The following is a 17,657-nucleotide window of genomic DNA, read 5'->3' on the forward strand; positions in this document are numbered from 1 at the left end:
TCTATTAAAGCAACTTCAAGGTTTCATTCACCGCTCTATAAACTGACATCCTCTAAGCTGCTTTTTGAGTCGTACAGTATTATGTGATGAAACTTACTCTAATATTATTGATCAGTTTGAGTGGTTGTTTGTATTTGTTTTTGTATTTCAAGTAGCAGAAATAATGAAGGTAAGTCAGAGCTGTAATTTATGTCCGATTTCTCTCTTTTAGCTTGTCAAAGTGATTCTCAAGACATTAGTGTAACATACATATTGCTGCCACCTCGACACAAATATTTGATCAGCCTTTTGTTATAGTGAGAAAAAAATGCAGTTATTCTTTTCATGTTATAATGACGTATTTCTTGTTTTTAGATATCAAGTTTTTTTTCATTTCAACTTTTCTTTTATATCAACATATCACTTTATCTTGTTATATTATTATTACACAATACAACGTATCTCTCACGTTTCTCACAAAGTACATCGTACTTTTGTAGTTTTGTAGTTTTGCTACACACATGAGAACATAAACAACATTTAAAGCCTGTAAATATAACAGCTCACCAGTTTATGGTACAATGACTTCTAGTTTTAACAAGATACAAGGATACTGTGTAATAACAATATTTGAATTTCTTTTGTTAAAATTGAATAATTTAGTCTGTATTAATAATGAGGAAAATACATCATAATACTATGAAAAATATTCTGTTATAACATGAGAAGGAACACTCACTATAACATGATTTTTTTTGTACTTTTGTCACATAAATTGAAACATAATTGGCATATTTCACTTCAGAGATGGAATTTTCTTGTTTAATATATAACATATATATGTAATTTAATATAAATATATAATTTATATATAATCTCAATTTATCATGTAATAACATACAGTGTATATACGGATTATATAATATATAATAACGTGTAAGACAAATATTGAATATATATATATAATATATATATATATATATATATTCATAACAAGAAGTTTCTTGTTAGCATTGCTTTTTAAAATTTGGTTTGTAGTACGAGCAAGTAAAATATGTCATTATGACATGAAAGATGTCTTCTTATAATGTGAAAAATGATTTTGTTGTTGTAATGAGAAACTGAGCAAATATACATATTTCTTTGTGACAACAACACGCTGCTGCACAAACATAATTAGGAAGATAAACTTTCTTCTCTCCAGAACAGCAGAGAGGAGAACGATCATTACAGATGTTTCACTGTCAGACCGAAGCTGTTAAAAAAACAAACAAACAAAGACTTAAACTGTAACCTAGATGTAGACGTGAACTCCTCTCAGCACTGGAGAGAAATCATATTACTGGGACAAAAAGCTGAGAGAGGAACATATTTGGTTGTCATATTCATAAAGCTGACACTCCTCAGCCTTGGATGTTGATCAGTGTGAATTATAAACTCAACTTTAGTAACGATTTTAAATATGAAACAGGAAACTCACCTCTGGGTTCTCATTAATTCAGGTCTGCTTGAAGTGTTTTGAGTGCTTTGAATTCATCACAACAGACGGTACAACCTTTGAATTTAAGGCATATTGCTACTCAGTATTGTATGAATGTACGTTTTATATCTATAGACATGTTAAATGACTTTAAACAGCCGCGGTGAGCTGGTTTCAACTGTGCCATGTTCAGCATCGCAAACCTTTTTTATTAATCCGTCAGCGATCCACGACAGGAAGTGTGACTGGATGTTGCTGATCTTTCAGGTCCCTTTTGGTAGCGACTCCTCCTCCTGCTGCTCCTCTACACATACTAACAGATATCATCCTTCTGTGACATTTCAGGAAGATATTTTGTTATGAAGCGTTTTGATATTTTCTGGTGTTTGCGCTTTTCCTTCGATCAGCCTCTTCTCCTTCAACTCATTGATCAGTTGGTGATTTCCCAGAAGGACTTTCATGTTTTACGCCTTTCAACAGCGCCACAAACACTGTTGTGCTGCATCTTGGGAAATATGCTTATTAGCTTTCTTGCTGAGTGTTAGATGGAAAGACGGATACCACTCTCGTATCTTTCTGTTCAATACGAAGCTACAACCGGCGGCTCATCAAGGCGCCTTCAAGACTGTGTGACAACAACAATGGTGTAAGTTTATTGCATCTCACAGTGTGTGTGAGAGAGAAACGGCTTTAATAAAATGGTGATCAAAATCTTTGTCAGACTGTACGACATCAGGCTGTCAGATTGTTGAGATGAACGTTATGAATGGAAACAGAAAAAAGTAAATGAAAGCAGAGACACGTCATCAGCTCGTCGTCCGTCTGCAGCTCTGATGTTTGAAAATGCAGCAAAGTCACACAAACTATGAGTTTCCCTGTAAACTTTATTCAAAAAAACTGCACTTAACAAAATGTCACACTGACCAGTTTACTGTCAGTCATTTCATGTGGTTTTCTGATTGGTCGGTTTGTAGATGTGGGTCGGAGCAGCAGTCACAATGTCAGAATTTGGTCCTAAATTTCTGACTGACAGATTTGGTCTCACAGTAAGAGCTAAAATACCGTTTTGGATTGACAACCAAAAAATTTCACTACATTATTTCATGATTGTCAACTCGCGTCTCAGACAGTGTAAAGGGGCTGTTAGCTGACTGGAGTCCCTGCTGTTTCCTGACAACTTCACGGTGACGACAAAACTCACGTTAAGTGCACTCAGCCAAGAAATAGTCCAACACATAAACCACCCCCCCCCCCCCGTTGTTTTTACACTTTGGGTTTTAAACGACTTAAACAAATGAGATAAAAAAATTAAGTCACAGTGAAAAGGAAGCTAGAGTGTCTTTAGTTTAGTGTACTGTGAAATGGAAAATGTGGTCAATGTACAATTACAAGAGAGATTTAAATTGAATTCTTCAGATTTTAATTGAACATAAAAACAGCAGAGCTGCAGAGAGAGAGAGACGGAGCTGCAGAGGCCTCCAGTCACACCTCATCTGTTGTTGGATCAGGAAGGAGGACACGAGAGAAATGAATAAATTAGACCTCAGCTGCATTCTTTTGGAAATGAAAACAGTTTTTGCTCACAGATTTCCAAAAACACACACCTCCTCTTATGATATTTCTCTTCTAGCGACTACGACTATGAATGACATAAGATATGTATAAAAAAGCTTTTACAGGAAGAGAAAAGGCAGGGATTTTGATATAAAAACTTGCAAAAAAATGGGTTTTGGACACATATTTGGCCTATTACAAGAGATAACTGAACACAGGTTTATATGAAAAACTCATTTTGACTTTGATTATTGATCTTTAGAGGTTCTGGTGGGCTGATTTTGTTGCCTTCGGACAGAGCGAGGCGAGCTGTTTCCCCCTGTTTCCAGTCTTTATGCTAAGCTAGACTAACTTCATATTTAGCATACAGACATGTGAGTGGTGCGAATCTTCCCATCTGACTCTCGGCAGGAAAGCAAATGCATGTGTTTCCCAAGATGTCACACTATTCCTTTATCCTTGTATAAGGAAGTGGAGATCAGTGGCTGATTTCAGAGGATTTTCAGCTGCTTGGTATTCTGGTCTGTTGAAGCTCATTCGGTCTTTCTGCTTCTTGGGGACATTTTTTTGCCCTGAGTTTATCCCTCCAGGCACACTTCCCTTTCAGGCTCTGCACAAATCCCACATCCTTCACTGGAACTGGCAGACCATAACTCGCACAAAGGCGGATATGTCCTCCATAAGAGGGAATTCAGACAAACTAAAAGCAATGAAAACCTCCTTTCAGACGCTACGTGCCCTAATCTTTGCTTTCTGCTGAAAAATCATCATTTTGTTTGGGCTTTAATCTCCAGGAATGAAAAAAGTACATCACCAAACAACAAAATGGACTAGAAATGCAATATATATCACTGTAACTGTATTTTTTAACAGTGTTTCAGGGTGTATTTTTTCCTGTCAGACAGTAACTGTCAACCATCCACATCCAGCTGGCAGCCCAGAGACGAGCTGATTTGTTAAAATGAAAGCCTCAGATGTCCCAACCACGCCGTTAATCCTACCAGAACACGTCCCTGTGTGACAGGATGCTTTCATAGACGACGCGACATCACAGAGCTTCATGATCTCCTGGTTTTCTTCCTTTAGTTCGCTCAGTCAGCAAAAGTCTTTGGGAGGAAAATCTGGTGTCAGCAGCATCTCCAGAAGCATTTCTTGAAGAATTTTTTGAACTCGGTGTTGAAGATGGTGTAGATGATGGGGTTGAGAGCGCTGTTAACGTAGCCCAGCCAAGTGACGGTGCTCATCAGACTGGGAGGGATGTCACACGTGAGGCACACGGCTCGTGTCGTGTGGACAACGAAGAACGGAGTCCAGCAGAACAAGAAGCAACCTGCGTGAAGATATGAAGAAGGGGATCAGAGTTTGTCATGTGTATGAATCATAACTTTAGACCTTTTTAACCCTGATCAAAGTGATGATTCTCTCTCTTTCACAACTGTATAGAACTTTTTATATCTCTCTTGCATTCGTCTGGCGAATACTAAGGGTGCAACAAACATATATTTTTCTGTATTTCTATTTTCTATATTTTTCTTACTGTCAACAAATCTCATCTGCAAAATAACCATGAACTGATCCACTTACAAGTATTGTATGCACATTGTAAAGAACTTTACTACAAAGTAAAGAAGTTGTGATATGTAGCATAACAGGCTAGCGAGGCTCTGTAAACAGATGCACATGCTCAGTGGCCTTACACAGAACTACTCTCAGGAGACTGAAAATGCAATCGCTGTTATTAGTCTTTGAAACCGTTTCTAAACAAACTAACGTGACCAAAACTCTTCATAATGAAGTAACATGTCACCCAGTGCACCAGTGTGACTCATTGACGTGTTTTTAATAGTTTTTTGGACAACAACGAAGGTCTACGGCACAGATTAATAGAAAATAGCCGGACATATCCTTTTAAGACACAATATTTCACAAATTTAGCACAGATCATATGATTTTTGTGACTTGTAAAATGCCAGAGGCCCGTTTATAAACTTTTATTTATTACCTAGTGTGATCAATTTTGTCATTCTTTTTTGTGTACAGCAGATGCCACTGAGCATGTGCAGGAACACAGTTCTGTTTACAGTGTTGCGTTAGCTTGTTGGCTAACATCTCACAGTCTCTTGACTTACACTAAAGTTCTTTACAATGTACGATATAGTAAGAAGGTCAAGTGGTTGTGAGATGTAGCACAACAAGCTAACATATAAGGTCACGAAAAGTGTTCCTAATATTTTGCCCCCCTCATGTATTTTAGGACAAAATGTTAGGAACACCATTCAATATAATACACTCCAGTACACCACCACCCACTACGACCTCAATAATAAACATAAAGTAGAATTATCACCTTTCTGACAATGTCTTGTGGATTGTACAGGTGTACCTGATGAAGTGGCCGGTGTGTGTACATGTAGAACAATAACGCATGTACACCAAAAAGTATTTAAAAAATGAATGCAACTAAGAAAAGACCACTAACTAAAATTTAAAGTGAAGTAGAAACAGACATTCAGATTAGAGGTATCCCTAAAAAGGAATCTTATCAGTTTAATGTAAAATAAGTATCTGGTGGAAAGTCTGAGTATGACTTTAACCCATAAGAATCCATTTCTCCTTAAAGGAAAATTATGGAGAATATAAAACAGACCATTTACCTTTAGTGACAAAAAACAAGCTTTTTAAAATTAGCTGGTTCTGTCACATTTGCTGACCGGGCACACCGCCATTTTGGAAGTGATGTCACGGGTACACAGATTCACACATTGTCACATGACTGCACCAGGATGTTCAGTAGATGTCACTTAGGGACTTCATGAGTTAAAATCAAGGATAAAGCTGTATAAGGAATTTTCCAGAACATTGAAAGGGTTGGTGGCACCTGTGTCACCGTGGGTTCTTATATGACCTCAAGCTGTAATGCGGGAAGGAAATTAAACCTCCAGCCAATAAAATCATCACACACATTCAAACAATCCCATCGTCCACTCCTCTCATCTCAAACGTAACTCCCTGGGTGCGTTCCGACACCCATAATACCTACTAATTAGTGTACCAGAAAAAGATTTAGTTTATCACAATGCAGTTTGCCAAAAGTACCAGGATTCTTCTACATCCAGTCGCTTTTCTGCCTATTCTGACCCACAATCCTCTGTGCAGCTCAAGATACGTTACATCAACTGAGCCGCCAAGAGCACAGACCAATGACTGCGCAACGACTAAAGCCGTAATGACAGATGAAGGTTTGTCCAAGTTCTATGCATACTTCATGTAACACTATGTTCTTTGCAAGGGGAGCTGCATTACGTACTAGAAGTAAAAAGTAGAAGTATGAGATTCAGAATGCAGCACCTTTCTCCTCCTTACTGATCTCTCATGAATTATTTGTTTTGTCTCAACATCCAGTTTCAAAAGGAGAAGTTTCAGATTTAAGGAACCGAGATGACGTGTTTCTTTGTGACTTGACAGTTGAACTCTAAAAGATTCATGACCAGACTGAGGTCATTAGACAAAGCAGAAATGTATGATCCTGCTGTCTCATTATTTTAAATTAAGACATTACAGCTCGGGGGATGCTCAATAAATTTTGGATTTCTTGACGTTTTTTTTTCTGTCTGACTCCCTCACAAGAAAATAATTTATTTCATTGCCAGAATTCACCGAAAAAGGCAGAAAACAACTCCTGTAAACTTTTATGCAGGAGGAATTTTCTTTTGCTGGCCAGTTCAAAGACTCCAGTGTGAAAACATGATTTAAAACACCTCCTGAAACGAATCTGATAAGACATGAACAATGAGCGTACAGTCCGAATCGAGACAATGAGTTGAGCTGGAAATGATAACGCGCCATAATAAATGTAGTTTCCCTTATCACGATGAGAAACCGTGTCACTGAGTCAAACTGGGACCATCTGTCTTAGGTGTCGTCTCATGTTGGCGATAAAACGGATACGAGTGATTTATTTACTTTGTGTTGATAGGTTGACGGATGGGATTTATGTCTTTCTTTCCAGGTTGGAGGAATTTACATAATATGCCACAGCTCTGCTGCCAGTTGGACACTCTGCTCACTTCTTATTCATAAAATGTATTCAGGCCAGCTCTGCTGATACTGCATTAAATGTAGGAATTTGTGTCAGGACTCAGTTCTGTGTATGTATGTAGCTCTGTCCTAGTATTGTGAGGAGTATTTTAGGCACAAAAGTATGACAGAAACTCTGCAATAAATCAAATTAACAATACACTTGGGGACAGATTTACAAAGAGAATGTACAGTGCAGCTTCTGCTGTGATTGTGGCCACAATGTGCATGTATTCAGCCTCTGAATTATTAAGCTTTACTAAGACAACGCAGTCAGTCCTCCTGTCCTCCGAGGTGTATTGTGCCAAGGAAGGTGAACTCATAGATGCAGTTTTAACAATATGATTGCTACTAATAACTTATTGATCTTGATTACATAACAATTTCTTGGGCAGACCAACTCCATCTGAGAAAAATTCAAATATATCTAATTATTAATATTTCAGGAGGCAATCAACACGTACACAGGAAACAAAGACACAAAATATACACGAGCAACAGACAGAGAGAGAAACAGAAGGAGCAGAGCAGAGCAGGTGGAGGTGGAGATGATGTGGATGTTCACACACAGATAAACGTAGCCAAACGCACATTTAAATGTCTCTTTTATGACAATGTCTGTCCGTCCACCACTTTGGTTCAGACTGAAATATCTCAACAACTATTGGATGGCATGTCATTAAATTTTGATTCATGGTCCCCAGATGGATAAATACTGAACCCCTGACTCTTCCTCTAGCGCCACCGTGTGGTTGACATTTGGATCGACTGTCATGACATTTGGTTCATCCATTCATGTCCCGTTTAGGACAAATTGTAATAACTTTGGTGATCTTTTAAAGGTGACATAATACGCTTTTTATGATTTTCTACTAAACATGGTCAAAGTTCCAAAACTTGAGATGAACATGTGTAGAAATGCTGTCTGCAAGTCAAAACTCAGGGCTTCAACCTGCTATAAACTCTTCGTTTGCAATGTTTTTTTTTCTACCTTGTCGATGAGCTGACATCAGCACATGCTCATAAACCGCCATGTGTTCATTAGCCTTTGTTGCTAAGGTTGATGCTAAGGTTTTACCAGATCTGATTCCAGCTTGAACATGTACAGATGTTTTTGAGAAGCTCACATTTTGAGTAAAGAACAAGAAAAAGTAATGAAATCCTTCGACTGTAGTTTGTTTCATGGTTTGTTGACGTGGCCTCTGGAGCCACCAGAAGTCGACTGAGCAGCTTCTGGAAGCCGGCCAATCAGAACAGAGTGGGATCATCAGATCAATGATTCACAACAAGATGAAACGGTTGCAGCAGTGTGAATCGGTTAGTTGCAGAGCATCTGAAGTCATTGCCTGTTGTCAAATCGCCAAGTGCCGTTATAGAACATAAGGATGTAGCTGTTTCTCTTCAGCCAATCAGGAAACAGCACAGGCCAGTATGAAAACATGGCGGATTTCTGGACAGAGGAGAGGGAGGACCAGCTCATCCAACTTTTTGAAGAACAGCATTCACTTTACAATTGTAGCTTGAACATACTCCACTAAAATAAACAAAAACAATACCTTTTGCTTGATTGCAAGCATCCTGAGTGTGTTTGGCAAGTTACATTTTGTTTTGTTTTCATTTATATTAAGCTAATGTTGTGAGTTAAGTTAGCTAACGTTAACAAACAAAACACCAGCCAAACAGTGGTAATGTTTAATCTGTTCATAGATAGTAACGTAGCTTGTAGGTTATCTTGGTCAGCAAACAATGACTGCAGCTAGCTTTAGCTACTTTAGCTGATGATTATCATCATTAGCAGTTACATGATATCCGTGGCCAAAGAGTTCTGGCATTCATGAGAATAACATTATATGAACATCTGTGGTACTTTGTCTACGTTAATGTTACTTGAAACTTTAACAAGCCATCGCCATGGGCAGTTATGATGTTATAATGTTAACTCTAAGTGGTTATTAACTTGCTTCTGTAAATGAATTTGTCAGGTATGGATGCTTTTTGGATGCTGTAATGACCGAAACTGGTGTTGGACGACAGCGGACCTTGCATGTTTCTGTTGTTACAGCCTTTCTGGAAAGATACAGTCTTGAGCCAATAATATTATCGTATTTCATAGCTATTTTAGGTAGATGACACATCGCTTGGTAAAAGGCTCCATTGAGATGTGATCTAGCTAAATAGAAGAGACCTTGACCTGTGATTCTCAAACTTTTTCATGTCAAGAAGCCCCAAATACACATTAGGCCACGGACCCACCGCATTCACAGTTAGGAAGATATTATATTGTTGGATATGATTTAGAAGATAATTGCAAAGCAATTCTGATCAGATTAGTCACTCAAAAAGTTCTTTATTGAGCTAACTTCTAATGAGAGAAGTGATCTGAACTGGCCTTTAAAGAGACGAGAGCTAAAAAACAGCCTGTTTCAGACAGAGGGGCTGCATAAATAAGGAGTTTTTAACTGTAAATCATGCAAAGATATTCCAGTAGAGCCCCAGAATATAAATATAGACCTGGAAATATGCAGAATATGTCTTTATCTAAGTCATCTGGCTCCATTATCAGGTCAAAATTTAAATTTGTTCAGTACTTTGGTTTATGATCAAATACCGGTAAAACTAATAACATTCCCATCATCCTCAGCTGACCTCAGCTCAAACACTGTTCCTCACAGAGCCGCTGAGCCGTAGACTCTTACTTTCTGTGTTAATGACGTGTTTGAGAGTGTTTGCAATCAGCTTGTGTTCCGCAGTCGAGGCTTTGCTCTGAATGTTGAACGTCTTTAAAGTTGTAACTAATTAGTCTGCGTGGTTTTACGGTCTTGTACCACTACGTACGTGCCTTACATCATTTAATTGCAATTGACTGAAAATCTGCTGAGCACTGCAGTTTGCACAGAAATGTGGCCAAATTGTAGATGTAAAGTTCAATGTTTGTATAGATTCTGTGTTCATGTATCAGATAAGCATTTGCATAATAAAAGAGAGTATTATCTGGTGGGTCATTGAACAGATCAGAACAGTAAAGACAGCAGAGCAGATCTTAGTCCGTGTTCAGACAGGAGAAACGGTGTGACTTTAAGATTATGTGTTGCATAATAATTGGATTGAAGGCTTTAAGCTATAATGGCGTTACTTGTAGAGAGGCAGCCGGTCAGAAGTGACGCTTTTACACTCCGGGTGACCTGCATCAACGTCAGCTGCCTCACAGCCATTTGAGCTGCAAACACGAACAGTAATTATACCGTAAAGACAAGAGTGGAGAAGTTAATTAATGAAAAAAATTGTTACTAATGAAAAAAAACTAATGAATCTGTAAGCACATGAAAATAAATTCAGGGAAGAAAATCAAAATTCACGGAACAGAGATGCCGTCGGGACAGAAATGTGTTTATAATTTGTCTTCTGATCCCGTTTGATTAAAAAGCACCACACACACACACACACACACAAACACACGAGCGAACAACTTTGGTGCAATTACTTACAACTGCTGCCACTGCCGACTTTAAAGAGGGCAGTAATCACCATATTGAGCAGCTCGGCACGAAAACACCTCACCTTTTGTCAGAAGTAATTTTACTTTCATTTCCTGCTTCAGTGAATTAATAGATAACTGAAACACAAAAAGTGACCTTAATAAAAACTGTTTAAAGACTCCTCCAAGCAGAGGAAACAACATTTTCGCTTGAAAAACTCATAAAAGTTGAAAAACAATCTTCTAAGAGTAGACAAACACCAAAAAGGAAATCCTGTGATTCACTTCTTAAAGGACAGATTCACATTTTTTCAAGTAAGTTTTAAACCAACATTCAGGAGCCCAAATGATCAGTGAAACATGTTTTTCTTGCTGTAATCATTCCTCCTGTTCATACTGACCATTAGAAGATCCCTTCATAATGACCTTACAATGGAAGTGATGGAGGACAAAATCCACAGTCCTCCTTCTGTGCAAAAATCTATTTAAAAGTTTATCTGAAGCTAATATGAAGCTTCAGCGTCCAAATGAGTCAAATCAAGTAGATATCTTTCAACATTACAGTCTTTTTAGTGTCAAAGTCCCTCTTTTTGTTACTATACTTCCACCGCAGCTCAACAGGGAAACACTGTCCGAGGAAACACAAAGAGGGAATTTGATGCTAAAAAGACTGTAAATGTGTCAGATATCCACTTGATATGACTAACTCAGACTGCTGAAGCTGAATATAAGCTTCACATCAACTTTTAAATGACTGTGTGGACACAGGCCTCCATCACTTCCATTGAAAGCACATTTGAAGGATCTTTTAATATCCAGTATGAACAGGAGGAATGATCACAGCGAGGTGCAAATATATATATATATTTCTATAAGTAATGAAGCCCTACAGGATGAGAGACACTGCCTGACGTCCTTCCATAATGCCGTGTTCAGACTGACTTTAGCTGATGCAGAAGGCTACAGTGAAAAAAGCTGAAGCCAGCTAAACTTTTGTCTTACGAACACCCCTCTACATTAAAACAATGCAGGGTGAGATATTGGCATGTTGTTTCAGGAGACAATGGGCCTCATGGAAGAACATATACGTATATCTATCCATTTTCTATACCGCTTATCCTCTAGAGGGTCGCGGGGGGGAGGTGGAGCCAATCTCAGCTTTGGGTGACACCATTCGCAAGAGGCGGGGAGCAACCTGGACAGTTCACCGGTCAATCACATGGCTAAAATGTAGTATAGAGACAGACAACCATTCACATTCACACCTACAAGCAATTTAGAGCCACTGATGAACTTAACCTGCATGTTTTTGGTCTGTAGGACATGCAGACATGGGGAGAACATGCAAACTCCACACAGAAAGACCCCATTGCCATTTTTTGTATATTCTTATCTTAACGTCTCTCTGTGAGGTGTTCAAAGTCAGATTCAACAAAGTCTCTCAACTGTCGTGACTCGTTTCAGCCTGATGAATATCAGCTGTTTATGAAGAGGTGAATGTGTAATATCTGGTCTATATATCAAAAACTAAATAAACACAAATGAGCAAAAAGAAAGTCTTATGAAAAGGTGTTGGCTCATAAGGCCAGAGAGATGTCAAAGTGGGTCAATTAACCACAAATAATGGTCATTGTATTATGAACTAAAGTACACCCCCACCCCCCCCCACTCTACCCCAGCAGGGAACAAATCTCACTCCGAGCTGAAGTCAACACTTGGCAGCCCTGGGCATGAGGGAGAGAACACAATTAAAGCTCCCCAAATAACCATCACTCTGACAAAACGCTCAATACAGAGTGAAAAAAAACGAGAGACATCCACAGAGTGAAACAGATGAAAGAGCAGGAGGAGTTAACCGATAATTAGAATAGTTATAATTAGAATTAAAATAAGTTCTCTTTCAAATCAAACATCCCCAAGATATGAATGGAAAGTATTGTTCTTGCAACTGCAATTATACCCTTTTTTTTTTACTCAAACGTAGCTTAACCATGTCATGTGATGCTCCTTCAGTTCACTTTAACAACAAATATGACTGGGACCACTACAGGAAATTGCAGATGAACATTTAATGCCCAATTTCACCCACTGACCATCCACAGTCCAGATGAACCTAGTCTTGTTTTCTGTCTATTGCAAGTCCCCAACTGTATGGAACTGCAACAATAATGTAAATTTATAGTATTTAAAGTATTTTCCATGAACATAACCCACCTTAACATATACACCAAATTTGGGTCAGATGAACCTCTTGGCTGGATCAATTAAAAGTCAATTAGCTTTCTGTTGTAAAATCAGAGAAGTAGTGGATAAGTGGTGGTTTGTATTTGGTATGTATTTAAAGGATAAGTTAGAACAACAGTCAAGAGCCCAAATGAACATTGAACAGGTTTTTCTTTCACATGGACCATTAGAAGATCCCCTCCAAGTGATGGAGGGCAAAATCCACAGAGTTGAAAAATTGTGAATCTGTCCTTAATGCAAAAACCCTGTTATAGTCCTTTAACTATATTTAGACTCAGTTGTAGCTGCTGTATGAGAAGAGGAAGACTCACCTACTACGACAGGTAGCACCCTCATAGCTTTCCTCTCCCTACTGTTGATCTTGGCTCTCTTTTTCCTGAACTGATGGTTGCTGAAGGTCAGCGTGGGCACAGAGTTCTCTCTGTACTGCCGAGGATAAGGAATCTCCTGCTGAATGTACTCGTCCGTGTCGTCCAGCCGAGACTGGGCCAAGTCCCTCTCGATGATCCTGGGCAGCGGCATTGGCAGCGGCCCGGGGATGGTGCCCGCCAGCGGGGGGAGGGCGGTGGCGACGGCCGCGTGCTGCAACTTCCTGCAGGCCTCGATGCTGCTTCGTAGTTTGGCCCTGCGATTCTCTTCCCAGCGCTGCAGCCCACGGAAAACCCCGAAGTAGAGCAGGACCATGATGGGGCAGGGGATGAAGAAGGAGCAGACGGAGGAATAAACCACGTAGTTATTGTCTTCCAGTTTGCACTCGCTTGGGTCGCGATTAGGCACATTGTTGATACCGAAGATGACGGGTGAGGCCACGGCCAGGGCCAGCAGCCAGGTGGCCGACAGCAGGATGAGCTGACGATGGTCCACATGCTTACGGTTGTAATTGAGAGGTATGGACACTGCAATGAACCTGCAAAACGAAGAAGGAAGGGAAATGCTTTAAATTACACGTCTGATAGAGTGACTAACCTGAAGTAAAATCTGTTCCCTGAACATCTAATAACAACTATCTCTCTCTTATTCTATTACTCAGTATATAACAGATATTAATCAGTAATTATAAGTCATTCTAAGCATTTTAATTATATAATTCCCCTTTATGTTTATTACTGAGGTCATAGTGGATGGTGGTGCTGTATTTCAGTGCATTATATTGAAATGTGTTCCTAATATTTCACTTCTCTCATGTATGTTAATGGGTGGACAAAATATTAGGAACACCATTCAATATAAGAACTACTCTCTGGAGTCTTTGGAGCCATTTCTAAACAAACTAACGTGACCGAACTCTTCATAATGAAGGAACATGTCACCCAGTGTGGCTTATTGATGTGTTTTTAATCGTTTTTGCACAACAATGGAGGTCTACGGCCCAGAGGAATAAGATGTATCAGGCTTTGGATACACACACAGGATGACAATAAGAAAAATATAGAAAATCACTATCTGTATCCTTTAAACAAAAGATCTCAATGACTGTGTGTGAATTTCACAGCAGTTCATCCAATAGTAGTAATAATAGAGATAGAGAAAGGCCAAAGAATCAACCCATATGTCTTGATAATTTTGGTGAATTTTATTTTCAACTAATGGACTGAAATGACAAAAAATGTCAGCAGTTTTTGTCAGTTAGGTTTTACAACTGGAGAGTCGCCTTTTTCCTGATTTTTTTTGGGAGGTAAACAAACTCAATGTTATTAACACTTCAGATCTCAGTGGGATTTCACATGTTAAAGCAGAGTCTACAGTAGAATAATTAAACACAGTATCTGTTGTGCAAAATTCAAGTCTTGTTCTTAAACGTTGAGATAAATATGAGTCCTCTCTCTCTGGTTTCTCACTCCTTCTCTTCCTTCTCTCGTCGGCTTTCACATTAAAACCAAACTGAAACTTCAGCGTCACGTACCTGTCAACACTGATGGCACAGAGGTTAAATATGGATGCGGTGCACAGCATCACATCCATGGTCATCAAGCCATCACACATCAGCATGTTCAAGGACCAAACTCCACCCTGGAACTGTACACACACACACACACACACACACAGAGAGAGAGAGAGAGGGAGAGAGAGAGAGAGAGAGAGGAAGAAAGAAAGAAACACCTAATTAGCTGCCCCAAATCTGAGCAGCAGTGTAAATATCTCTAATCCTCTTGTGCTTTCACCACTGCAGCTCACTGTTAAGACAAACATTCCTCCTATGAAACACAACTCTGTCTCTATCCGGCCTCTCTTCTCTTCTCCTTCCTTTTTCTTCAGGTGGCAGGTGTTTAACTTTCAGACTGACTTTTTTCTAATCCAGTGAGTGCATGTGGACAAACCACCGGTGTGACACTCAGTACTGTGGCCAGATTAACTGGCTGGCACAGGTAACAAGATCACAAAAGCGGCTAATTAAGGAGGATTTGTGGGGGGGGGGGGGGGGGGGGGGGAGGGGGAGCTTCAGCAGGGGCATCTCTGCGCCAGAGATATTTAGACAGGCAGGCAGGTGGCTTTTAATACCTTAATGAGGGCCAGGTTACAGCCTTTAGGCCTTTTTTATTGCCTGGAAATATTGTGATTTATGAATCATACCTCTTCTATCACCCTCAGCGTCCCTCATGTCATTAATTACTCCTTATTAAAGAGAGACAGGCTGGCCTCTCCTCTATGTTGTGTCATGATGATGAAATAGTTCTGGTGGGTCTTACTGGCGACCGTCCCTGATCAGATTAATCAAAGCGTTGATCCTGTTTATAATTACAACCAGGGTGAAATAGGCCTAATTGCTTTTTCTTGAGAATTGTGCAAACTTACGGTTTTTACGCACGAGAAAAACACCACTGTTAGTTAACATCTCCGCAGGTGTTCTTACCTCTGCGTAAACGAAGAGCGGCAGAACCAGCACCGCCAGCAGCAAATCCGCAAACGCCAAACTGACTATGAAGTAGTTTGTTGTCGTTTTTAAAGCCTTCTCCAAGTACACGCTAAGGCACACGAGCACGTTCCCACCGGCGATGATCACAATCAGTAAAATCCCGAATATAAGCGCCGGGAAGTTGTAGTGGGTGACCGCAGCCGAGGGCAGCGTGTCGTTGGTGAAATCAGTGAAGTTGTCCGACATGGTCGCCGGTGTTGCGCCGTGCGCCGCAGACTGACGGGCTCCTTGTCCGACGGAGAACCGCTCTCTCCGGAGCAGCTTTCATCTATGAGCCGTATCCAGCAGCTCTGATAAGTAGGAGCGATAGAGGTGAAGTCGGTGTGAGTTTTCCCGCGGGGATGAACATCTGAAGCGGTGGGTATCCGCGCTGAGCCCCGTGCGCTCTGCTCTCCAAAACGCAGCGGATCCCTCCTCTCACTTTTTTCTCCCCTCCTTTACATTCAGTGGACTGTTATTACTGCCAGATGTGGATCCGTTTCCCTCTCTGCAGTCCTCTCAAACTGCTCGTTAGGGAGTAAGGTAACAAGAGTGGATGAATCAGAAGGCAACAGCTTAAATCCATCCGCACAAATCTGCTTACTGAAGCTCTGCTGTTCGCTTTGTGTCAACAGTCACAGAGGCGGCGGTGAGCTGTTTGACCAGGACGACACACAATAAATCAATTGCTTTCAGGAAATAATCTCTGAGGAATATATAGAGCATATATATTTCTCTAGAATAAGCTATTGTATATTGTCACGTGACCCTGCTCTGTCAGCATGGGTTTATTGATTCGCAGGTTATAGGCGACATGTAGTTGGCAGGTGTTTTGGATCAAATTGGGCTAAATTTGGATGAAAGTTTACTTTTTTTTTTACCTTTACATTACATGATAACCTGCTGTTTCAACTTTATTCCAATTACATGTCATTGAGAAGCAGATTACACATAAAAAATATACTAAATATATATGAAACATGACTCATTTAACTACACACTACACTCTTCACCTGCAAATTGCCAAATCAGTGCTTGAAGGGTGGGTAATAATAATAATAATAATACTAATAATGATAATAATAGTCATTTTTACTCATATAGCACTTCTCAAACAGGTTACAAGATGCTTTACAAACACATAAAATACCAGATCAATGTGGAATTAAACTAAAAACATCAATTCAAACAATTTTTAGGAAATATTAAGAGAGATTTAAACATTATTGGATGTAGAAATGTTTAAATGCATCTTATGCTACATGCAAATATGGTCAGTGGTGGAAAATGAATCATGATTGGGATAATTTTAGACTTTAAGTTGAAACAGTTTTTTTTTGTTTTTTTAAAGATGGATCAGTCGTGAGTGAACTGGTTCTTGGCTTTGAGTTTTATGGTAATTTTATGATGTCATTGTTGTTTGTGTTTTGTGCTGTTTTGTTAAGTTTTTTGTCTTGGCACCAACATCACAAACAAGCTGGGGGTATAAATGCTGTGTATGTGGTTCATACTGTAGGACTATACCTTTAAAAATAAACTTTAATAATAATAAGTATTGACATCTTTTCCTTGAGTAAGAGATCACACAGCAAAAGTACCCAATTAACTATTTAGGTTTATTGACAATATTCAAACACAACATATCAGACTTTGTCAGGAATAAAATGATAAAGTCATGGACTCATATATTTACATAGATGTCCTTGGTAATTTCACAGATCATAAAGCATATGTCCCACATTTGCATTTATTCATAAAATATCAAACAACAATAACATCTAAAAAAAAACCCAAAATGTCATCAGTTCAAACTAGATGAAAAAGCAGCCGCATAAATACGTAAAGACAGATTGACAGCTCAGGTAATATTTCATTAATAGCCTGTCATCATCTTGTTTTTGTCAGCTTCATATTTAATGTCAGGTTGTTCCAGCAGCACAGCAGCAGTATTAAAA

General features: G+C 39.3%; 1 protein-coding gene across 1 annotated transcript; it reads right to left on the reverse strand.

Moving 5' to 3' along the window:
- Nucleotides 1-998: 998 nt before the first annotated feature.
- Nucleotides 999-16,733, reverse strand: drd4b (dopamine receptor D4b). Its single transcript, XM_067607054.1, has 4 exons — nt 15,661-16,733; nt 14,713-14,825; nt 13,121-13,716; nt 999-4,343 (listed from the first exon to the last, which is right to left on the reverse strand). The coding sequence occupies exons 1-4, from the start codon at nt 15,907-15,909 to the stop codon at nt 4,141-4,143; spliced, it is 1,161 nt and encodes a 386-aa protein (XP_067463155.1). The 5' UTR covers nt 15,910-16,733; the 3' UTR covers nt 999-4,140.
- Between the last annotated feature and the right edge of the window lie 924 nt (nt 16,734-17,657).

The sequence above is a fragment of the Thunnus thynnus genome, chromosome 1, assembly GCF_963924715.1.
Source record: "Thunnus thynnus chromosome 1, fThuThy2.1, whole genome shotgun sequence".
NCBI classification, from domain to species: domain Eukaryota; kingdom Metazoa; phylum Chordata; class Actinopteri; order Scombriformes; family Scombridae; genus Thunnus; species Thunnus thynnus.